This window comes from Cherax quadricarinatus, chromosome 54 (genome assembly GCF_038502225.1).
Source record: "Cherax quadricarinatus isolate ZL_2023a chromosome 54, ASM3850222v1, whole genome shotgun sequence".
Classification (NCBI taxonomy): domain Eukaryota; kingdom Metazoa; phylum Arthropoda; class Malacostraca; order Decapoda; family Parastacidae; genus Cherax; species Cherax quadricarinatus.
In genome coordinates, this window is record NC_091345.1 from 17,291,144 (window position 1) to 17,317,423 (window position 26,280).

Below are 26,280 nucleotides of genomic sequence, written 5' to 3' on the forward strand. Positions count from 1 at the left end.
AAGGGGCGAGCGTCTTGTTTACTGCTACAGTGAGTAATTGATCACAGATGCTATGCGACGTAGTCAAGTGACCTCTGCTCCTTGCAGCGGTGTTGCAAAGTGTATTTTTATAAGAGACAGTACATCTCTTACTTAGCAGGACAATTAAGGAAAATCCTGCTCCCACTTTATTACCATGGTAAAAATAGTGGACATTGTTGTCTATGCTTAAGACAGCAAGAATCAAACATTCTGCTTTGCTTCATCGAGGAAGTGGCAAGGAAGCAAGGAGTACTAGGTCAGCTTTTTTTTGTGCTAGGGCAGTGACGGCTTGGGGCGGTGTGGCGTCGCCAGATTAACTTTGACTCTACTACGAGTGACACTGACGCCAGGATAACCAACAAAGAACACTGATCTGTGCGTTAGTGTGGACAAAGTGTCTCACAAAACACGATAAACACTTACAGAGAAGTGTGATCAACTTCTTAGTGATATTGTGTGAACAATTATTGATGAACAGTGTAACAACGAGTGTTGCAATCCAACAGAGTGTAGTGCGACATTCTTCAAAGAACACTATTCTTCAATCAACTCAACGGATATCCGGGCATAATTACGGGTCAGATACATATACCCAGGTAAGTGTTCTAACTCGTGATGTACTACTATTGACTGCGCAGTTGAGTATAAAATCGTGAGTTAGTTACTTATCATAAACCCTGGTGATATGCGGACCATTGAGTCCAAACAAGTACGTACATCGTCAGCCACCAGTGTATGAAATATGCTGACATAACACCCCCTAGGGGTAATTTATAATCATACAAATTATATTTCTTGACAGCCCATGTAGAGATGGTTTCGACAGCTTCTAGACCTCGTCTGCAGGGGCGGCTGTGCAGGCGATGAGTTGTCCTTTTAAGTTAAGTATAAGTCTTTAAACTTAACTGGTAATGCCATTTCTCAACAACTGTGCTACATGGGGTGGTCACAGCAGTGCTACACGGGGTGGTCACAACAGTGCTACACGGGGTGGTCACAGCAGTGCTACACGGGGTGGTCACAGCAGTGCTACACGGGGTGGTGTCACAACACAGCTGCTGGAGTTTCTTAATCAAGCAGCTGGCCGCTGTCTTCACGTGAATTTTAATTCGAGATTCGTCTCTTTCAGAATGAAAAAAGAAGGAAGACACCTCTCTCTCTCTCTCTCTCTCTCTCTCTCTCTCTCTCTCTCTCTCTCGCTCTCTCTCTCGCAGTAGCCATAACGACCACCACCACTACCACCTTCACTATTACTACCATCACCACTATCACCACCATCGCTGTGTATACCATGTGGCAAGAACATCATCATCTGCACGAGAGATGAACCTTGCTGCCACTACCTTACTGATTTTTCCCTTGTTTTACTCTCAGGGTGGGAATGTCTTGTTCTTGAAGGGCTCTTGATCCAAGAAAATAGAGCTACCCTTATCAACAATGGATCACATAGATTTATAGATAGATATATGCAAAACAAGTACAAGGGAGTTGAATGATAGCTCTAGGCCTTTCGTGTTGTAATCAACACATCATCAGGAGCTTCTAGTGTTGCAGAAATGAGTAGGACGTCCCAGGAAATTCGTCTGGAGGAACGTTCTTGCTAAGAATATATATATATATATACATATATACATATATATATACATATATATATACATATACATATATATATATATATATATATATATACATATATATATATATTATTTTTTTTTTTTATTATCACACCGGCCGATTCCCACCAAGGCAGGGTGGCCCGAAAAAGAAAAACTTTCACCATCATTCACTCCATCACTGTCTTGCCAGAAGGGTGCTTTACACTACAGTTTTTAAACTGCAACATTAACACCCCTCCTTCAGAGTGCAGGCACTGTACTTCCCATCTCCAGGACTCAAGTCCGGCCTGCCGGTTTCCCTGAATCCCTTCATAAATGTTACTTTGCTCACACTCCAACAGCACGTCAAGTATTAAAAACCATTTGTCTCCATTCACTCCTATCAAACACGCTCACGCATGCCTGCTGGAAGTCCAAGCCCCTCGCACACAAAACCTCCTTTACCCCCTCCCTCCAACCCTTCCTAGGCCGACCCCTACCCCGCCTTCCTTCCACTACAGACTGATACACTCTTGAAGTCATTCTGTTTCGCTCCATTCTCTCTACATGTCCGAACCACCTCAACAACCCTTCCTCAGCCCTCTGGACAACAGTTTTGGTAATCCCGCACCTCCTCCTAACTTCCAAACTACGAATTCTCTGCATTATATTCACACCACACATTGCCCTCAGACATGACATCTCCACTGCCTCCAGCCTTCTCCTCGCTGCAACATTCATCACCCACGCTTCACACCCATATAAGAGCGTTGGTAAAACTATACTCTCATACATTCCCCTCTTTGCCTCCAAGGACAAAGTTCTTTGTCTCCACAGACTCCTAAGTCCACCACTCACTCTTTTTCCCTCATCAATTCTATGATTCACCTCATCTTTCATAGACCCATCCGCTGACACGTCCACTCCCAAATATCTGAATACGTTCACCTCCTCCATACTCTCTCCCTCCAATCTGATATTCAATCTTTCATCACCTAATCTTTTTGTTATCCTCATAACCTTACTCTTTCCTGTATTCACCTTTAATTTTCTTCTTTTGCACACCCTACCAAATTCATCCACCAATCTCTGCAACTTCTCTTCAGAATCTCCCAAGAGCACAGTGTCATCAGCAAAGAGCAGCTGTGACAACTCCCACTTTGTGTGTGATTCTTTATCTTTTAACTCCACGCCTCTTGCCAAGACCCTCGCATTTACTTCTCTTACAACCCCATCTATAAATATATTAAACAACCACGGTGACATCACACATCCTTGTCTAAGGCCTACTTTTACTGGGAAAAAATTTCCCTCTTTCCTACATATTCTAACTTGAGCCTCACTATCCTCGTAAAAACTCTTCACTGCTTTCAGTAACCTACCTCCTACACCATACACTTGCAACATCTGCCACATTGCCCCCCTATCCACCCTGTCATACGCCTTTTCCAAATCCATAAATGCCACAAAGACCTCTTTAGCCTTATCTAAATACTGTTCACTTATATGTTTCACTGTAAACACCTGGTCCACACACCCCCTACCTTTCCTAAAGCCTCCTTGTTCATCTGCTATCCTATTCTCCGTCTTACTCTTAATTCTTTCAATTATAACTCTACCATACACTTTACCAGGTACACTCAACAGACTTATCCCCCTATAATTTTTGCACTCTCTTTTATCCCCTTTGCCTTTATACAAAGGAACTATGCATGCTCTCTGCCAATCCCTAGGTACCTTACCCTCTTCCATACATTTATTAAATAATTGCACCAACCACTCCAAAACTATATCCCCCCCATATATATATAATATAATAAATGTTGATGAAGATAGGGAAGCTGTGATTTCGTGTATAGGGCAAGGAGGAATAACATCTTGTAGGAGTGAGGAAGAGCCAGTTGTGAGTGTGGGGGAAGTTCGTGAGGCAGTAGGTAAAATGAAAGGGGGTAAGGCAGCCGGGATTGATGGGATAAAGATAGAAATGTTAAAAGCAGGTGGGGATATAGTTTTGGAGTGGTTGGTGCAATTATTTAATAAATGTATGGAAGAGGGTAAGGTACCTAGGGATTGGCAGAGAGCATGCATAGTTCATTTGTATAAAGGCAAAGGGGATAAAAGAGAGTGCAAAAATTATAGGGGGATAAGTCTGTTGAGTGTACCTGGTAAAGTGTATGGTAGAGTTATAATTGAAAGAATTAAGAGTAAGACGGAGAATAGGATAGCAGATGAACAAGGAGGCTTTAGGAAAGGTAGGGGGTGTGTGGACCAGGTGTTTACAGTGAAACATATAAGTGAACAGTATTTAGATAAGGCTAAAGAGGTCTTTGTGGCATTTATGGATTTGGAAAAGGCGTATGACAGGGTGGATAGGGGGGCAATGTGGCAGATGTTGCAAGTGTATGGTGTAGGAGGTAGGTTACTGAAAGCAGTGAAGAGTTTTTACGAGGACAGTGAGGCTCAAGTTAGAGTATGTAGGAAAGAGGGAAATTTTTTCCCAGTAAAAGTAGGCCTTAGACAAGGATGTGTGAAGTCACCGTGGTTGTTTAATATATTTATAGATGGGGTTGTAAGAGAAGTAAATGCGAGGGTCTTGGCAAGAGGCGTGGAGTTAAAAGATAAAGAATCACACACAAAGTGGGAGTTGTCACAGCTGCTCTTTGCTGATGACACTGTGCTCTTGGGAGATTCTGAAGAGAAGCTGCAGAGATTGGTGGATGAATTTGGTAGGGTGTGCAAAAGAAGAAAATTAAAGGTGAATACAGGAAAGAGTAAGGTTATGAGGATAACAAAAAGATTAGGTGATGAAAGATTGAATATCAGATTGGAGGGAGAGAGTATGGAGGAGGTGAACGTATTCAGATATTTGGGAGTGGACGTGTCAGCGGATGGGTCTATGAAAGATGAGGTGAATCATAGAATTGATGAGGGAAAAAGAGTGAGTGGTGCACTTAGGAGTCTGTGGAGACAAAGAACTTTGTCCTTGGAGGCAAAGAGGGGAATGTATGAGAGTATAGTTTTACCAACGCTCTTATATGGGTGTGAAGCGTGGGTGATGAATGTTGCAGCGAGGAGAAGGCTGGAGGCAGTGGAGATGTCATGTCTGAGGGCAATGTGTGGTGTGAATATAATGCAGAGAATTCGTAGTTTGGAAGTTAGGAGGAGGTGCGGGATTACCAAAACTGTTGTCCAGAGGGCTGAGGAAGGGTTGTTGAGGTGGTTCGGACATGTAGAGAGAATGGAGCGAAACAGAATGACTTCAAGAGTGTATCAGTCTGTAGTGGAAGGAAGGCGGGGTAGGGGGCGGCCTAGGAAGGGTTGGAGGGAGGGGGTAAAGGAGGTTTTGTGTGCGAGGGGCTTGGACTTCCAGCAGGCATGCGTGAGCGTGTTTGATAGGAGTGAATGGAGACAAATGGTTTTTAATACTTGACGTGCTGTTGGAGTGTGAGCAAAGTAACATTTATGAAGGGATTCAGGGAAACCGGCAGGCCGGACTTGAGTCCTGGAGATGGGAAGTACAGTGCCTGCACTCTGAAGGAGGGGTGTTAATGTTGCAGTTTAAAAACTGTAGTGTAAAGCACCCTTCTGGCAAGACAGTGATGGAGTGAATGATGGTGAAAGTTTTTCTTTTTCGGGCCACCCTGCCTTGGTGGGAATCGGCCAGTGTGATAATAAAAAAATAATAATGTATATATATATATATATATATGTATATATATATATATATGTATATATATATATGTATATATATATATATATGTATATATATATATGTATATTCCCTATCCAGTTGTTTCATTTCTTGTCTGTCTTCCAGTGTTCCTTTTATGGTGTTTACACCATGATGTCTTCTAGTGTTCCCCTCTTTCTCTTACCTCTTACTTCCTTTTCGTCTTTCCCTCGTCGCCTGCCTACCATAAATCTGTAAGCCGATTTACTTCCCCTTTCACACTGCTGCCCCTGCTTCCCCTTTCACACTGCTGCCCCTGCTTCCCCTCTACTCGCACCCCTCTCACATCCTTCTCCACCCTTTCACATCCTACTCCACACTCTCACACCCTTCTCCATCCTCTCAGACCCCTCTCCACCCTCTCACATCCTTCTCCGTCCTCTCTCACACTTCTCCAGCTTCTTAGACTCCTCTCCACCCTCTCACATCCTTCTCCACTCTCTCACATCCCTCTCCACACTCTCACACCCCTCTCCACTCCTCTTAACCCTCTCAAACTCCTCTTCACCTTCTCACACTCGTGACTCACCCTTTCACACCCCAGCCTCCCATATCTTCTAATTATAAGAGGTATTTCTGCAATATTTACTTCTCGCTTACTGAGGCATTGTGTTGCTTACATCTGTGGTGGGAGGAATTGCAGAACCTGTCGGGAACTTTGCGTAATTTGAGAGGGAGAAAAAAAAAGGAGAGAAAAGAAGAAGAAGAAGAAGAAGAAGAAGAAGAAGAAGAAGAAGAAGAAGAAGAAGAAGAAGAAGAAGAAGAAGGAAAAAAAAAAAAGGAGAAGATGAAGGAGAAGAAACAAGGAGTAATAATGTTGATCGAGTTACCGACAGTAAGTTAGGTAACAGGCCACAGGTACAACTAATGCGACATTTTATTGTAGCAACGTATCGCTCTCCAGGGGCTTAAAAAAACTCCTGAAGAGCGAAACGTTGCCACAATAAAATGTCACATCACTTGCACTTGTGTCCTTTTACTTAACAAGATGAGAGTGTCAAGGTAACTTCTTGAAGGGAACCCAAGACGTGAAACATCTCACTGGTCGTCCCTTCAAGGGAATCCCTTTGATATTGCTAAAAGGCTCTTGATCCAAGAAGATGGAGCTACACTCCCCTCCTCGAATCGAGGTTCATTACTCCAATTCTCAAAACGCAGTTCCCAAGAATATAATATTAATAATAATAATAATAATAATAATAATAATAATATTGTAATAAAGTTGGTAGAATTACCGACAATATGTAAAGTAAAAGGACACAAGTGCAACTAATGTGACATTTATTGTGGCAACGTTTCGCTCTCCAGGAGCTTTATCAAGCCATTACAAACAATACATGGACACAGAGGGTATATAAAGGCTCAGAGTGAGGTGAATACTAGTGAGGTACCAATTTGAGGTTCACTAGTGGTAGTAGTAGTAGTAGTAGTAGTGGTAGTGACAAAAGTAATACAATATGGTAGAGCAATTAATTCGTACATGAGTAAAAGGATATAAAAGCTATTACTTGGGTAACATAAAAATAGGTTGGACAAATATAAACTGGAATGAGGCAGCTTGTTTCAGTGTTCACTCTCTGTGCTTTGTGTAGTATAACAGGAGAGACTATGTGATGGCAGGGTTTACTGTTTTCAGGAGGATTCTTGCTAAGACTTCGGAGATGGTGAAGCTGCCGTTGTTTTGTTTAATTGTATTCGAAACAGCGATCAGTGCTGATTCGAGGCACTTGCGTCTGCGGAAATTAGTTTCTTTGATCACTAATTGGGCGTCTCTGAATTTCATGAGATGACTGGTGGAATTTCGGTGTTGTACACAGGCGTTGTTCAGGTTATCGTTCCTACATGCGTAAATGTGTTCATTGAGGCGGGTGTCGAGGTTTCGAGGTAATGGCTTGATAAAGCTCCTGGAGAGCGAAACGTTGCCACAATAAATGTCACATTAGTTGCACTTGTGTCCTTTTACAATAATAATAATATTATTATTATTATTATTATTATTATTATTATTATTATTATTATAGTCTTGGCTTTAATAACAACTAACTCACAAGATGAACACTATCTACAATACTCAGGCTGGAACAATGTATCAGAGAGAAACTGTTGCCAGACTAGAGTCAACCCTGCCAAGGTAGCAGAGACCAGAAACGTTGCCAGATCTGACAGTAAGCGCCTGTATCACCACCAATATTGCCAGATCAAGCGCAAGGCAATCCTTCAAAGCGATTGACACTAGATGTGTTGCCAAATTGCAGCAACAACTAGCCCTTCTTGTCAACAAGAGACGAGCAGTGTTGCCAGGTATGAGTTAACCCCTTCAGGGTGAAACCTAAGTAAAAATTATTACTACATCGGACTGGCAACACTGTTTCGAAGATACGACATTATAATTAAAGCTAACTCTTCACTTCCTCGGATCAAACCTGATTACTTCCATCTAATACGTTCTCCATGCGCTGTATGACCCTTACGAGTTTAGCGCTTGCCTATGTATGATATCGCCGGGTCACCATCTGGAGAAGACCCGGGCCGGAAGTACCGGCAAATCTCTAATGAATGAATGAATATGTATGAAATATAAACACGGAGAGGAAACAGTGGTGCCAGGCCTTGTGTGACACTGGCCGCGGTGTAACGCCTTGTTACAAGCCCTACGGACGTTACCTCATTAAAAGTGACAATTGCTTGTTACGGCTGCCACCACCTAATTGGATTCTAGGGAAAATTTAATTGGCTAGCGAGCATCAAATGACCCGAGAGTAACGCAGCGTTATTCACAAACTCTGCTACATTATTATCATTAATAACAAATATTTTACATCAACTTTATTACTCGTTAGGAAACTTTTTTTTTTTTGAGTAAAATGAATGTGTTTTGGTTTTAATTGGTGAGATACGAAATAATATTGGTGTGTGTGTGTGTGTGTGTGTGTGTGTGTGTGTGTGTGTGTGTGTGTGTGTGTGTGTGTGTGTGTGTGTGTGTGTGTGTGTGTGTGTGTGTGTGTGTGAGGGGGGGCAGCAGACCTACTGCAGTGCTCCTACGTTCTTATTATTAAATATAAACAAGACGTCATCACCTACTAACCTATAAAATGTGCTTCAATTAATTCTTCTCTCTCACTCCTCTGATGACATGTGTACATATCCTTGAAAGCACGCACGTATTACTCTTTATTATTTCCACCCTCATATCTTTTCATATTTGCATTCACACGTTTCATTATATGTATGTGTATATATGTATATGTATATATATATGTATATATATATGTATATATATATGTATGTATTTATATATATATATATATATATATATATATATATATATATATATATATATATATATATATATATATATACAGAGAGAGAGAGAGAGAGAGAGAGAGAGAGAGAGAGAGAGAGAGAGAGAGAGAGAGAGAGAGAGAGAGAGAGAGAGAGAGAGAGAGAGAGAGAGAGAGAGAGAGAGAGAGAGAGAGGCAATTTTAACTATGTAAGACAAGCCACTTCTCTGTGCGTCATCAGGAGCTATGCAGTGTTGCAAGGCTGCAACTGAAGGAGTGAAGGGAAGTTTTCTTAGAATAGCGCAATGCGGGTCTGTCACTTGCTGCTGGCTCTCTAAGAGTATTATTCTTATTATTTTCACTGTGATATATATATATATATATATATATATATATATATATATATATATATATATATATATATATCACAGGCAGGAGAAGGCCGCTCCTGCCTGTCCCAACTACTGGATCACTATGACAAGGTCCTGGATGATCTAGAAGACAAACAAAACGCAAATGTAGTATACACAGACTTTGCAAAAGCCTTTGATAAGTGTGACTATGGTGTAACAGCGCACAAAATGCGTGATAAAGGAATAACATAAAAAGTTGGTAGATGGATCTATAATTTCCTAACAAATAGAACACAAAGAGTAGTAGTAAACCGAGTCAAGTCTGAGGCGGCTACGGTGAAAAGTTTTGTTCCACAAGGTACAGTACTCCCTCCCATCCTGTTCCTCATCCTCATATCTGACAGTCAGGGATGTCAGCCACAGCACCGTATCTTCCTTTGCAAATGACACCCGAATTTGCATGACATTGTCCTCCACTGAAGACACTGCAAGACGCCAGGTGGACATCAACTAAATCTTTAAATGGGCTGCAGAAAGCAATATGAAGTTCAATGATGAGAAATTTCAACTACGCCGATGTAGAAAAAGTGAGGAAATTAAAACTATATCGGAGTATAAAACAAATTCCAACCATACAATAGAGCGAAAAACTAATGTAAAAGACCTGGGAGTGATAATGTCGGAGGATCTCACTTTCAAAGACCACAACATTGTATCAATCGCATCTGCTAGAAAAATGACAGGATGGATAATGAGAACCTTCAAAAACAGGGATCCTAAGCCCATGATAACACTCTTCAGGTCGCTTGTTCTGTCTAGGCTGGAATATTGCTGCACACTAACAGCACCTTTCAAGGCAGGTGTAAATACCGACCTAGAAAATGTACAGAGAACTTTCACGGCACACCTCAATTACTGGGAACGCTTAAAGTTCCTCATCCTGTACTCCCTAGAACGCAGACGGGAGATACATGATTATATACACTTGGAAAATCCTAGAGGAATTAGTACCGAACTTGCACACGAAAATCACTCCCTATCAAAACAAAAGACTTGGCAGACGATGCAACATCCCCCAATGAAAAGCAGGGGCGCCACTAGCACGATAAGAGACAACACAATAAGTGTCAGGGACCCAAGACTGTTCAACTGCCTCCCAGCATACATAAGGGGGATTACCAACAGATCCCTGGCTGTCTTCAAGAAGGCGTTGGACAGGCACCTGAAGTCAGTACCTGGCCAGCCGGGCTGTGCTTCGTACGTTGGGTTGTGTGCAGTCAACAGTAACAGCCTGGTTGAGCAGGCCCTGATCCACCATGAGGCCTGCTCACAGACCGGGCCGCGGGGGCGTTGACCCCCGAAACCCTCTTCAACTTTATATATATGTCATGCCGAGAATAGGTAAAACTTGCGATTTTGCTTAAATAGCAACGCTCTTCTTCCTGAATAAGGCAAGCGAAAATTTGTGCATGTAATAATTTCGCAAAAATCATTCTGAACATAACGAAAAATATATATTTCATTGTGTTTGTTTATCATTAAATTATTGTAAAAAATTACTAATTTTTACACTAACATAAATGAAAAAAATATATATCTTTAAACGTATAAGAGAAAATTTTAGAAAGAACTTAATTTTAAATGAGTTCTTGCTAACTGACCAGCTTTACCTATTGGCACGACATTATATATATATATACATATATATATATATAATATACATATATATATATATATATATATATATATATATATATATATAATACATATATATATAATATACATATATATATATATATATAATATACATATATATAATATACATATATATATATAATATACATATATATATATATATATATATATATATATATATATATATATATATATATATATATATATATACATATATATATATATATATATATATATATATATATATATATATATATAAATATAATATATATATATATATATATATATATATATATATATGTCGTGCCGAATAAGCAGAACTTGCGATCTTGGCTTAAATAGCAACACTCATCTTGCCATATAGGACAAGTGAAAATTTGTGTATGCAATAATTTCGCCAAAATCATTCTGAATCTTACGAAAAAAATATATTTCACTGTGTTTGTTTAGTATTCAATTATTGTAAACAAATCTAAAATATATTTATTTGGGTTAGGCTAAAATAAATTGCGCTTGTTATAATAAGGTTAGGTAAGTTTTCTAAGTTCCTTTTGGTGCAAAATTAAAAATTTTTACATCAACATTAATGAAAAAAATATATCTTTAAACGTATAAGAGAAAATTTTAGAAAGGACTTAATTTTAAATGAGTTCTTGCTAATTGACCAGTTTTACATATACAGCACGACATATATATATATACATATATATATATATATATATATATGTAATATATATATATAATATATATATATATATAATATATATATATATAGATAACAGGGATATATATAGATAACAGGGATATCTTGCTACTCCTACTTACACTTTGGTCACACTTCACAGACATGCACATGCATATATATATACATACATCTAGGTTTTTCTCCTTTTTCTAAATAGCTCTTGTTCTTCTTTATTTCTTCTATTGTCCATGGGGAAGTGGAAAAGAATCTTTCCTCCGTAAGCCATGCGTGTCGTATGAGGCGACTAAAATGCCGGGAGCAATGGGCTAGTAACCCCTTCTCCTGTAGACACTTACTAAAAAAGAGAAGAAGAAAAACTTTATAAAACTGGGATGCTTAAATGTGCGTGGATGTAGTGCGGATGACAAGAAACAGATGATTGCTGATGTTATGAATGAAAAGAAGTTGGATGTCCTGGCCCTAAGCGAAACAAAGCTGAAGGGGGTAGGAGAGTTTCAGTGGGGGGAAATAAATGGGATTAAATCTGGAGTATCTGAGAGAGTTAGAGCAAAGGAAGGGGTAGCAGTAATGTTAAATGATCAGTTATGGAAGGAGAAAAGAGAATATGAATGTGTAAATTCAAGAATTATGTGGATTAAAGTAAAGGTTGGATGCGAGAAGTGGGTCATAATAAGCGTGTATGCACCTGGAGAAGAGAGGAATGCAGAGGAGAGAGAGAGATTTTGGGAGATGTTAAGTGAATGTATAGGAGCCTTTGAACCAAGTGAGAGAGTAATTGTGGTAGGGGACCTGAATGCTAAAGTAGGAGAAACTTTTAGAGAGGGTGTGGTAGGTAAGTTTGGGGTGCCAGGTGTAAATGATAATGGGAGCCCTTTGATTGAACTTTGTATAGAAAGGGGTTTAGTTATAGGTAATACATATTTTAAGAAAAAGAGGATAAATAAGTATACAAGATATGATGTAGGGCGAAATGACAGTAGTTTGTTGGATTATGTATTGGTAGATAAAAGACTGTTGAGTAGACTTCAGGATGTACATGTTTATAGAGGGGCCACAGATATATCAGATCACTTTCTAGTTGTAGCTACACTGAGAGTAAAAGGTAGATGGGATACAAGGAGAATAGAAGCATCAGGGAAGAGAGAGGTGAAGGTTTATAAACTAAAAGAGGAGGCAGTTAGGGTAAGATATAAACAGCTATTGGAGGATAGATGGGCTAATGAGAGCATAGGCAATGGGGTCGAAGAGGTATGGGGTAGGTTTAAAAATGTAGTGTTAGAGTGTTCAGCAGAAGTTTGTGGTTACAGGAAAGTGGGTGCAGGAGGGAAGAGGAGCGATTGGTGGAATGATGATGTAAAGAGAGTAGTAAGGGAGAAAAAGTTAGCATATGAGAAGTTTTTACAAAGTAGAAGTGATGCAAGGAGGGAAGAGTATATGGAGAAAAAGAGAGAGGTTAAGAGAGTGGTGAAGCAATGTAAAAAGAGAGCAAATGAGAGAGTGGGTGAGATGTTATCAACAAATTTTGTTGAAAATAAGAAAAAGTTTTGGAGTGAGATTAACAAGTTAAGAAAGCCTAGAGAACAAATGGATTTGTCAGTTAAAAATAGGAGAGGAGAGTTATTAAATGGAGAGTTAGAGGTATTGGGAAGATGGAGGGAATATTTTGAGGAATTGTTAAATGTTGATGAAGATAGGGAAGCTGTGATTTCGTGTATAGGGCAAGGAGGAATAACATCTTGTAGGAGTGAGGAAGAGCCAGTTGTGAGTGTGGGGGAAGTTCGTGAGGCAGTAGGTAAAATGAAAGGGGGTAAGGCAGCCGGGATTGATGGGATAAAGATAGAAATGTTAAAAGCAGGTGGGGATATAGTTTTGGAGTGGTTGGTGCAATTATTTAATAAATGTATGGAAGAGGGTAAGGTACCTAGGGATTGGCAGAGAGCATGCATAGTTCCTTTGTATAAAGGCAAAGGGGATAAAAGAGAGTGCAAAAATTATAGGGGGATAAGTCTGCTGAGTATACCTGGTAAAGTGTATGGTAGAGTTATTATTGAAAGAATTAAGAGTAAGACGGAGAATAGGATAGCAGATGAACAAGGAGGCTTTAGGAAAGGTAGGGGGTGTGTGGACCAGGTGTTTACAGTGAAACATATAAGTGAACAGTATTTAGATAAGGCTAAAGAGGTCTTTGTGGCATTTATGGATTTGGAAAAGGCGTATGACAGGGTGGATAGGGGGGCAATGTGGCAGATGTTGCAAGTGTATGGTGTAGGAGGTAGGTTACTGAAAGCAGTGAAGAGTTTTTACGAGGATAGTGAAAGAGGGAAAGAGGGAAATTATTTCCCAGTAAAAGTAGGCCTTAGACAAGGATGTGTGATGTCACCGTGGTTGTTTAATATATTTATAGATGGGGTTGTAAGAGAAGTAAATGCGAGGGTCTTGACAAGAGGCGTGGAGTTAAAAGATAAAGAATCACACACAAAGTGGGAGTTGTCACAGCTGCTCTTTGCTGATGACACTGTGCTCTTGGGAGATTCTGAAGAGAAGTTGCAGAGATTGGTGGATGAATTTGGTAGGGTGTGCAAAAGAAGAAAATTAAAGGTGAATACAGGAAAGAGTAAGGTTATGAGGATAACAAAAAGATTAGGTGATGAAAGATTGAATATCAGATTGGAGGGAGAGAGTATGGAGGAGGTGAATGTATTCAGATATTTGGGAGTGGACCTGTCAGCGGATGGGTCTATGAAAGATGAGGTGAATCATAGAATTGATGAGGGAAAAAGAGTGAGTGGTGCACTTAGGAGTCTGTGGAGACAAAGAACTTTGTCCTTGGAGGCAAAGAGGGGAATGTATGAGAGTATAGTTTTACCAACGCTCTTATATGGGTGTGAAGCATGGGTGATGAATGTTGCAGCGAGGAGAAGGCTGGAGGCAGTGGAGATGTCATGTCTGAGGGCAATGTGTGGTGTGAATATAATGCAGAGAATTCGTAGTCTGGAAGTTAGGAGGAGGTGCGGGATTACCAAAACTGTTGTCCAGAGGGCTGAGGAAGGGTTGTTGAGGTGGTTCGGACATGTAGAGAGAATGGAGCGAAACAGAATGACTTCAAGAGTGTACCAGTCTGTAGTGGAAGGAAGGCGGGGTAGGGGTCGGCCTAGGAAAGGTTGGAGAGAGGGGGTAAAGGAGGTTTTGTGTGCAAGGGGCTTGGACTTCCAGCAGGTATGCATGAGCGTGTTTGATAGGAGTGAATGGAGACAAATGGTTTTTAATACTTGACGTGCTGTTGGAGTGTGAGCAAAGTAACATTTATGAAGGGGTTCAGGGAAACCGGCAGGCCGGACTTGAGTCCTGGAGATGGGAAGTACAGTGCCTGCACTCTGAAGGAGGGGTGTTAATGTTGCAGTTTAAAAACTGTAGTGTAAAGCACCCTTCTGGCAAGACAGTGATGGAGTGAATGATGGTGAAAGTTTTTCTTTTTCGGGCCACCCTGCCTTGGTGGGAATCGGCCAGTGTGATAATAAAAATATAATAAATTAAAAATATATATATATATATATATATATATATATATATATATATATATATATATATAAATATATATATATATATATATATATATATATATATATATATATATATATATATATATATATATATATATATATATGTATATATATATATATATATATATATATATACATAAACTCAACATTCATGCACGTACATATACATGTACTGTAAATTATAAACTGATGTGAAAAAGGTTGTGGAGCTGGACACAGTTGACACGTTATCAGAGTAACCATGTTGTATATCACAGATGACTGCACGAGGGAGGTGCAGGACAGCAAGAGCTTGATGGCTTGAAGGGGAGGTGGAGAGGAAGAGAGAGAAAGGGGGGGAAGGGGTGCTCTGGTAGCTTGCAGAAAGAGAGAACTGGAGTGACCTACGGATATTTGAGTGTGGAGGGGAGGAGTGTGGTGGGAGAGACTGCAAGAGGGTATTCATTAGCATAGCTAGATGAGCTTATGGTCGCAGCCAACATATTAAAAAACACACAAGTGCTCCTGTAGTACCATAGAGTCCTATACACAAATGACCAGCACATAAGAGAGTGAAGCTCATGACGTGTGACTTGTAAATGGTCCATGTCAGACCAATTATAATTATAATCATGGGGGAGCACTAAACCCATAGGATTATATATTGCATAAGGGGGGGGAGGGTGTGGAAGGTATTCAGATTCAATTCAGGGAATTGGAGCACAGATCCAATTCTCTAGATCAAGAGCCCCTCACCAGCATCCCCTTGAGGGGATGTCAGACTCAAACGTCGTCGAAAGTTTCTCTCTCCAGTGTGCGAGTTATTTGTGTATTGTTCCAGTCACGGTACTGTGTTTTTTTTTTGTTCTTCATAGAGTTCTATCTACATAAACATCAGGAATATCATAACAGACATTAAAAAATACTTAAATAGTGTTTAGAAGTCTTTCACATCACATTTACCTGAACACCTTCCCGCACAGGCATAAGCGATCTAGAAACTTACAGAGAAGAAAGATATACTTCTGAATAATAATAATACCTTCATTTCTACAAGTACATGTACAAGGTATACAGACCTAACTAAAATGACTCACGAAATCGTAATAACACAATTGCAAACAAACCATACCACGGGTGGGGTTTGAACCCGGGGTCAGAGAGTCTCAAAACTCCAGACCGTCGCGTTAGCCACTGGGACAGCTAGCCACAATAATGTTCATCCAACAAGGTATATTTCTATGGTATAGAAATATACATAGTTGGATGAATCTTATTGTGGCTAGCTGGCCCAGTGGCTAACGCGACGGTCTGGAGTTTTGAGACTCCGACCGCGGGTTCAAACCCGACCCGTGGTATTTTTTTTTATAGCTGACATATATGACATACTACTATACAGAAAGCCGCTTGCTATGCAAAGCATTTCGGGCAAATTAGGTCAGTTTTGTCCCACGATGCGACTCACAAGGGTCGATCAACACCAAGGTACCCACTTTACTTACGGGGAACATAGACAACGGGTGTAAGGAAACACGCCCTATGTTTCTACCCTCGCCGGGAATCGAATCGGGAGCCTCACTGTGTGAAGCGAGAGCTGTAGCCACCAGGCCTCGGGGCACCAAAGGAGAAAATCAGCTGTAGTTGGCAAGAACACACAGATACCCAGAAACCAAGGAACACCCGTATCGGGCACTATGATCTGTCCAGATGTGACAGGCAGCGAAGCTTGCATCCATTGCTTGTCATCAAGGAACACGTTTAGGACACTTTCAAACATGGACTCTAGAAAGATACCACATTCCTTTAGCTTGAGAATGTCAACGGCTATGAAGTTTTGCAAAATATAGGTGGGTTCATGAGGTACAAGACTGGTGAATAGGTAGAAAACATCATGTGCCTCAGTGCCCAGAATCAAACCTTCCATCTTACTGAGGTCGATATATATATATATATATATATATATATATATATATATATATATATATATATATATATATATATATATATATATATATATATGTCGTGCTGAATAGGTAAAATTTGTCAATAGCTAGAACTCATTTAAAATTAAGTCCCTTGTAAAATTTACTCTTATACGTTTAAAGATATATTTTTTCAATTATGTTAATGTAAAAATTAATAATTTTTGCACCAAAAGAATACACAAATAACCCGCACACAGAAGAGAGGAGCTTACGATGACGTTTCGGTCACAATAACAGGAAGGAGAGGAGGGAGTATAGTCCAAGTCGGACCGAAACGTCGTCGTAAGCTCCTCTTTTCTATGTGTGGGTTATTTGTGTATTGTTCCAGTCACGGTATTGTGCCTTTTATGTTATATATGTACCAAAAGAACCTTAGAAAACTTACCTAACTTTATTATAACAAGCGCAATTCAATTTAGCCTAATCCAATTAAATACATTTTTGATAAGTTTACATAATTTAATAATAAACAAACACAATGAAATATATATTTTTTTTTCGTTAGGTTCAGAATGATTTTTGCGAAATTATTGCATACACAAATTTTCCCTTGTCATATTCGGCAAAAAGAGCGTTGCTATTTAAGTCAAAATTGCAAGTTTTACCTATTCGGCATGACATATATATACTATGTGTGTGTGTGTGTGTGTGTGTGTGTGTGTGTGTGTGTGTGTGTGTGTGTGTGTGTGTGTGTGTGTGTGTGTGTGTGTGTGTGTGTGTGTGTGTGTGTAACAATTGATTTTTTCAAAGCATTACGCAATCGACAGACGAACCTTCCCGAAGTTTCAATGTATATACACTGACATTGTAGATGAATGGTTCACAGAACCATTCATCTACAATCCTGTCAGACACTGCAACTTCTTGGGATCTTAATACTTGGGAATTCTTCGCTTGCCTAACCCTTAGGCACGACCTACTTCCACATTGGGCAAATGTGACACCACCTACGACTGCTGCACCTCTCCTACCTACGGTTTATAAGCTCCTTCTCCGCTCATATGCCGTATTCTACTCAAGATTGATGGACTGACCACATCGACTCAAGGTTGAGGGACTGATTACCTCATTCTCCTCTTGTTCTTCAAGTTTCTCCTGTGTATGGACTGATGAAGCCACTGTGTGGCGAAACGTTTCCTTAATAAAGATACCCAAGAGTTGCACATGTGTCTAATTTATCATACACTGACATACACACATTTCGGTGTATATACACTGAGATACACACACATACACATCTCTTGGTGTAGATACCCTTGAGAGTTAAGTTAGTACCGGCTAAGTAATATATTCAGGCCCCAGCTTGGTAAACAAGCTAGGAGGGTGGTAATGAGTGTGGGTGTACTTAATTGACTTAGTAATGAAGGAAGTTAATTGCGTGATGGTGGTGGTTTTATGGATAATTGACATTCTGAAGTGGGTAAGAATGAGTGACAGGGGCGGGGATCAAGCATGCAGAACTTCAATAAGAATAATGGCTATGTTTAGGCTGTAAGAATGATGGCTAAAATTCGACCGTAAAAAAGATTGTTGTAGTTAATCAGTAAGAATGATATCTACGGTTTCACTGCAAGAATGATGACTATGTCAGAGTAACAATAATGACTATTGGTAGACTGTAAGGATGATGTCTGTGATGAAACTGTAAGAAGGATGCCTTTGGTTAGACTATCAGAATGGTGATTATGCACAACATTACGGTGATTATGGCTAATTTTAATAATAGAATAAGTATACTGTTAATCAAAATCGCTAAAACCACGCCTCAAGATAAAAAAAAAAAATTTTAGCCAATCACTAAGCTACTAATTGCTGTCGACAATCTCCTAACCACTTCAAGGTGTCACAAAATTGTGATAGCAGATTGTGAAGATTGTAGCCTCGTGGCTGCTGCTGCTGCTGTATTTGCATTTAGATGGACGGGAGAGAGTGAGCGTTGCAGCTCGCGTGTTTTACACTTTGTATATTTGAACGCTTTGGTCGCGTTATTGTTATTTTTATAGTCATAGGGGAGTTGCTAAACCCCTAGGAGGGACACACAGCTCCTGGGTAAGGGGGATTGGTTGGTTTATCGGGTTTAAAGCCTATCGATTACGCTAGGGGTCATCAAAACTACATGTCGCCAGAAGATGAGCATACTCTGTATCTCTGAATTTGGGACTCAACGCCTCTCATTGTATACACACTTTGAGATGCACATTTCTCGGTGTATACACGGATATGCACCTCTTGGAACACATGCACTAAGGGACATATACAGTACCACATACATAATACTATATATCCTTGTTTCACTCTTATTAAATCAAAGACCGTAAACTGAATTATTTACAACTTAACTAAAATTAAAACCAAAAATTTTGCCGATACCGACTTATTTTAGGTCGATACCATTACCGATACTCTCAATATTAGCCGATACCCACGAGTATCGACATCGATACTTTGGCACAACCTTAGTTAAGACATTATGGCGTGTGTACATACATCAGCATCTTGTGACGGGGTTAAAAGATGCACTAACAATCCTAAACCATTTTAACAATAAACTCACCTTTAAATAATAACCTAAATTAGCTATTATTTAAATACAAGACAATTACATTATTATTATTATTATTATTATCATCATCATCATGGGGAGCGCTAAACACGTAGGGATTACACAGCAAGACAATTACAGAATTTGAAAGACAGATTAATTCATTAATTCATCTACAAAAGTCGTTTGAGAGTTTGTTGTTCATTGTCACAAGATTGCCATTAAATCTTTATTTGTGGTCTTTTGTAGGATATGGACTATTATCATTGCTGGTTCATTCTCAGTAATTGTGTAGCATCCAAAGTGTTGTATACCAGGGAGATAGTTATTGGCAGGTGATGGGAGAGAGATAGAATGTTGCAAAAAGTGTCGCTTACACTGGTCATCTCTCTTGATAAACAAGAGCTGTGGCACACTGCCACACGTCAGGAGCCTTCACACACTTCCCCAAGAACTAACAAGACATTTATGAAGTGATTAATGGAAACAGGTTAGCCGGACTAGAGTCGTGGATGTGGGAAGTGCATACAGTGCCTGCACTCGGAAGGGTTGGGATGTTGCACTTCACATAAATTTGAAACCTGATTCATCTTTTACGTCGTAGCCTTCTATGCCTCCGTCTCCTTTCCCGTATTTCCACTTCATTTCCTTTTATTTGCATTTTCTATGACGTTCAGTAAGCGTGGACATGAAACCGAAACCAGCGTGTTCAGCTAATTCTGGTAATGGTCGATTGTGAATTCCTGCACCCTGCTGGAAGTGCACATCATGTGCACAACACCACCACTCAGGTGAACTACTAGGCAGGGGATACATTGCTAGTAGGCGGTCGCTGTTAGTGGCCCAAGTGGGGGATAGAGATACATTGCTAGTAGGTACATGTTGTTCCTGCAGCTCTAGTGATGGATACACTGCTAATATCCTTATCCTGCTAAGCTGTGTTGTTATATCTAGATGTCAGGCAGCGCCTAGGGAATGAGCGACTATCAGGTTCACAAGAACAGTGGTAAGCCCACTGGCCCATTCTAGGCGAGTCAAACTCACACTCACCTACACCACTCACGTATCCGTCCAACCTATATTTAAAGCTACCTCAGAGTTCTTGCCTCAATGACGTTACCTGGGAGTTTGTTCCACTCATCTACGACTCTACTACCAGACTAGTACTTCCCTCCAGTCTTTCTAAATCTAAATTTATCGAACTTGAATCCAGTGCTGTGAGTCCTGTCTTGGTTAGATATTTTCAACACGGTATTTATATCTCTTTTATTTATTCCTGTTTTCCCTTTGTACACCTCGGTCAAATCTTCCCAAGGAAGAGGATAGGTCCGTCTCCTTGGCTCAATAGCCCCTCACAAGCATCAAGGAACCTAGGCTATGTAGTAAAACAAAGGTATGTACTCAGGCTAGGCTATGTAGACCAGACTATATAAACCTGCTGGGGTATATAACCCAGTTAGACTGAAGAATCTGGCTAAGATATACTCCCAATTAGGTAATAAGATTCAATTTAAGTTATGCTCGTGTTGACTAAGCCTATTCGACTTAAACAATATGGATACATTCGTCCTCTTAAGCTTCTTAAACCAGCCAGATTATACTCATCCTGTTTAGTTATGTGACAAGAAAGAGAGAAGAAAGCCTGGTGACTGGATGTAACTGCAGAGAGAGAACGGTGAGGGGAAAGTGTCCCTTTACCCTACAGTAATATATCAAGCACCCTCTTTGGCTACATTGCACTGGCTGACAACAGTGATAGCAGGGGAGCCCAGATATCACTGTTTCCGCGGCCGGCAATGAAATAACTCGGCTGACTGTATCCCCCTGTCCAGTGGTGGCTTCATGTGCTGTATTCTCTGATGAATGGCTCTTTTGACTTGCTGTATCTTTTGCCTAGTGGCCGTTTACCTGACTGTACTTTATGACAAGTGATTATTAACCTTGTTGTATTACTTAACGGTGTTTTTTCTTACTGTATCCCTTGAACGACTTTTTTTTTTATATTGCTGTAGCCCTTGAATGATTGTTTGTCTACTGTATTGCCTAGTCAGTGATTCTTTTGACTGCTGTATTTCCTGGCTAGTAGGCGTTTATCTGACTATGGTTTTATCTAGATTTAGCTGTAATTATGTTGTTTACCGTTAACCCATCAGTTAACTAGCATTCACGATTAATTCACAATTTGGGGGATTATTATTAATTGTTATATCTTGTTAAGCGCTAAACCCATGTGGGTCATACAGCGCGAGACGTGGTGGAGGCTTGATCCTCCATCTGCTGAGCGCAAAAGAGACGTCGTCCACACTATCAAATCTAGAAACGACCAAAAGGCAGTCTCAAATTTTTCATCCAAATTGTGGGGTAATTGCTAGTTGTTCCAGCCACGGTGTTATGAACTGTTCCAGCCACAATGTTGTGAACTGTTCCAACAATGGTGTTGTGAATTGTTCCACCCATTGTGTTGTAACCTGTTCAACCCACGGTGTTGTCAACCGTTCCAGCCACGGTGTTGTGAACTGTTCCAACAATGGCGTTGTGAACTGTTCCAGCAATGGTGTTGTGAACTGTTCCAGCAATGGTGTTGTGAACTGTTCCAGTCACGGTGTTGTGAACTGTTCCAACAATGGCGTTGTGAACTGTTCCAGTCACGGCGTTGTGAACTGTTCCAGCAATGGTGTTGTGAACTGTTCCAGTCACGGTGTTGTGAACTGTTCCAGCAATAGTGTTGTGAACTGTTCCAGGAATGGTGTTGTGAACTGTTCCAGCAATGGTGCCGTGAACTGTTCCAGTCACGGTGTTGTGAACTGTTCCAGCAATGGTGCTGTGAACTGTTCCAGCCAGTGTTGTGAACTGTTCCAGCAATGGTGTTGTGAACTATTCCAGTCACGGTGTTGTGAACTGTTCCAGCCACTGTGGGTGCTGTGAACTGTTCCAGCCACTGTGGGTGTTGTGAACTGTTCCAGAATGCTGTTGTTTTTATTCTTAACTAGAATGTTGACCCGACTTTCACACACTAAAGTATATTTATTACCATCAAAAGAAAAAAAAAGAAACTTTTCATATATCCCTGGATAAATGGTTTTGTGTATCCCATGGATAAATATTTCTGTATATCCTGGTTAAGTATGTTGTGTATCCTGGATCAAAAATTTTTTTATCCTGGATAAAAAAAATGTGTATCCCTTAGAAGAATATTTTTTGTGTATCTGGATAAATATTTTGTGTATTCCTGAATAAATAATTTTGTGTATCTTTGGATAAATGGTTTTGTGCATCCCTGGGTAAATGGTTTTACGTATTCCTGGAAAAATTATTTCATGTATTCCCTGACAAATGATTTGAATATCTTCGACAAATGGTTTTATGCGTCTTTGGACAAATAATTTGAATATCTTCGACAAATGGTTTTATGTATCTTTGGACAAATGGTATTGTATATTCCTAGACAAATGGTATCGTATATCCCTGGACAAATGGTATTGTATATTCCTGGGCAAATAGCACTGTATATCCCTGGACAAATGGTATTGTATATCCTTGGTCAAATGGTACTGTATATTCCTGGGCAAATAGTATGGTATATCTCTGGACAAATGGTATAGTATATCCCTGGACAAATGGTATTGTATATTCCTAGACAAATGGTTTATATTACTGGGCAAATAGTATGGTATATCCCTGGACAAATGGTACTGTACGTGGCTGAACCTCTTTCGAATTTCTTTAATGGAGGGGGATGGGGGAGGGTGCCTTGATACTAGTGAAGGCTCTTGCCGCAAGGAACTGGAGCTACTTTCCCCTTCCTCGGATCAAATCTGACGACCTCCCACTCCTCTCATTCCCCAGACGCTGTGTAACCAGGACGAGCGTTTCCCCGTGAAAATAATCACATTAATTAACCTCTTCCGGAAAAAAAAGAGTTGTTTAGACGATGTTTATGTCTTCATGAGGGCCAAAGTGTTTATTTTCTAGCCATCCTTCAGAATGAAATGTTTTAAATGGAGAATCAAAATCACCATGGTTAAAGCAATTCAGGAGCTATTTGGAGAGGAAATATCAGACGTTTCGGTCAGTCCTGGAACATTCTCGTGTCACGATTTGACGATAATGGTCCAAAAAGGACCGAAGCGTCTTCAAAAGTTTCTTCGCCAAATTGTGAATAATAGTCGAATGATACGAAGTAGATAACTCTTACGAATTTAGTGCTTATAATATATTATTACTGCTACTACTAACAATAATAATAATTAGTACTACTACTACTACTACTACTACTAATAATAATAATAATAATAATAATAATAATAATAATAATGGAATGCTGTAATTGCCGCGTGTTTTGCAGGTGTTCGATAAACACCTGCTAAACTTACTTTTCCTATATAGCATCACAAACTCGTTTTTAGCCGACATCATTTCTGCTTTCTCTTCGTTTTTCCTCCCGTTTACTGCATTCCTCATCTTCTGGCAGCGCCGAGCCGAGGTTATTATGCTCCGCGTCTATGGGGAAATACTACTCACTATGCACAGCTGCACACTCTCACAATGCGTTCTCTGCACTGATCAACATGGGCACCAGAGTTTCCCTTTTGCAAAGTGGGCAAATGGAATTACCTGGTTATCCAATTAGCGGTGAATATCCAGATTGCTCGCTGCAACACGGGAAACCTCGCCGAGCCTGGCATCGCGAGTGATTGCAATGTTGCAAGGCTTCTAATCACATAGATGGATATGCACACTGGTGTGCATATAAACAAAGCATTAGTGTGTGTGTTCCATCACGCAGGATGAGGGAATATGAAGGAGAAACATATCTAGCTTTTGTTCCTAATGTGTAATTATCATATAAAAATATTTTAGCAGCACACTGCGGATGTATCCAAATTTGTTACATTGAAAAAAGTGTATGTGTATGCGACAATACAGGTAGTCTCAGTAATATACATATGTAGGATGAATGCATGGACGGAGGCATACTCATGTGTGTGCATACGCAGATATACGCAAACCTTCGAATGCACATAGGCACATAGATACGCACACGTGTACACTACCCACGAAAATGCACATATCAACGAATACATTTAATGAAATACATACATACACAAAAAGATACTCATACGCATGCACAGTCATACATGAACATTCACACTGATACACATGCACACACACACACACACACACGAGTAAACCACACAAAATATACGTACAAACACACGCAAACAGGGAAGCGCTAAATGATTAAGGGCAACACAGCACCTAGGGAATGTGAGATTAGTCTGACTCGGGGAAGAGGAGGAGAGCTCCACTTCCATGGATGAAGATCCCATCAACAGTACAAAGATATCCGTAACTTACCTGTGAGCCAGTCGAGGTCAATGGTCTCCTCCCAGCCAGCACTGGCGGACCCCAGACCATCATGGCCCGGTCCAGAGGCCAGAGGACCGAACTCTAACATGGCCTGAGTTGGTGTGTAGCTCCCGGTCCTCCACACCAGATCTGGGTCGTATTATCTCGACTTTGTGGCAAAGACACGTTTTACCTTATTTTCTGAATTTTTTTGAATGTATGTTATGGTATTATTGAGGAAGCTGTAGTAGGCTGCTTATGTGTTTTAAGTGTAGTGTTTGAGTGAGTCCTTGCGAGTAGAGTCAGCGAGTAATGCAGATATGTCTGCCGTAAGTTGCACACTTGCACCATAATCAAACACTTGTTACACACACACAAAAACACACACTTGTGAAAACACCTGTCTGTCGCCCTACACAGCTGTAACACAAGGTACGGCTCACCACTGATGGAAATATCTCCGCCAGGGTTGCAGAAGCAATTTAAACATCTGCAAATTGCTGCCTTAGTCGAGAATTAACGTTTTCTAAAATCCGCACAAAATATCGTTGTGGTGTAGGGGGTGTTGCATGTTGATGACAGGTGGATGGGTGAGTTATTATAGCGGTGGACGCGACTAAACACAAGTCAGAGGCGTTATCACACTTGATATCTCATTAACGCCAACTTTCATTGTTTGGAACAAGGTGAGGTGTGGCAGGAGCAATGGCAAGCACTCACACCTACGTCCAACTGCTAGCGTCACCAGCAGCACACTGAGCCCAGCAGCAGCAGCAGCAGCAGCAGCAGCAGCAGCAGCACGGAGGAGACACACCCACCAGGGTGGCAGGGAGTCACTCAGGGAGGGAGTGAACAAGGGAGAGATGGAGTGAAAGAGGGAGGGAATGAACGGGGGTTCCATCTCTCCCTTTTGCTGTTGCTATCCCTCTTGACAACCTTCTCTCAATTTCTCTGTGTATGCATATATATATATATATATATATATATATATATATATATATATATATATATATATATATATATATATATATATATATATATATATATATATATATATATATATACAATATACATATACATATATATATATATATACATATATATATTATATACATATATATATATTATATACATATACATATATATTATATACATATATATATATATATATATATATATATATATATAAACTATATACATATATATATATATATATATATATAATAAATATATATTATACATATATATATATATATATATATATATATATATATATATATATATATATATATATATATATATATATATATATTCGCTCTCTCTTGTCAGATACTTTCCTCAATATGCCTCAACTCGATCTGTCAATATTACTCAAGCGCGCCACTATTTGATTTGAATATATGTATATATATATATATATATATATATATATATATATATATATATATATATATATATATATATATATATATATATATATATAT

At 39.7% G+C, this 26,280-nt stretch overlaps 1 protein-coding gene across 2 annotated transcripts in view; it reads right to left on the reverse strand.

Moving 5' to 3' along the window:
• Window positions 1-25,571, reverse strand: part of LOC128699226 (uncharacterized) — a 215,023-nt gene extending 189,452 nt beyond the window's left edge. The window contains exon 1 of one of the 2 annotated variants that reach the window (XM_070096659.1): window positions 24,806-25,571. In XM_070096659.1, the coding sequence (XP_069952760.1) occupies window positions 24,806-24,905 (100 nt within the window). In that variant the 5' untranslated portion in view covers window positions 24,906-25,571. Of the gene's footprint in view, window positions 1-23,820; window positions 23,949-24,805 lie in introns of those variants that run through there. The other variant, XM_070096660.1, reaches the window with a different exon arrangement.
• Between the last annotated feature and the right edge of the window lie 709 nt (window positions 25,572-26,280).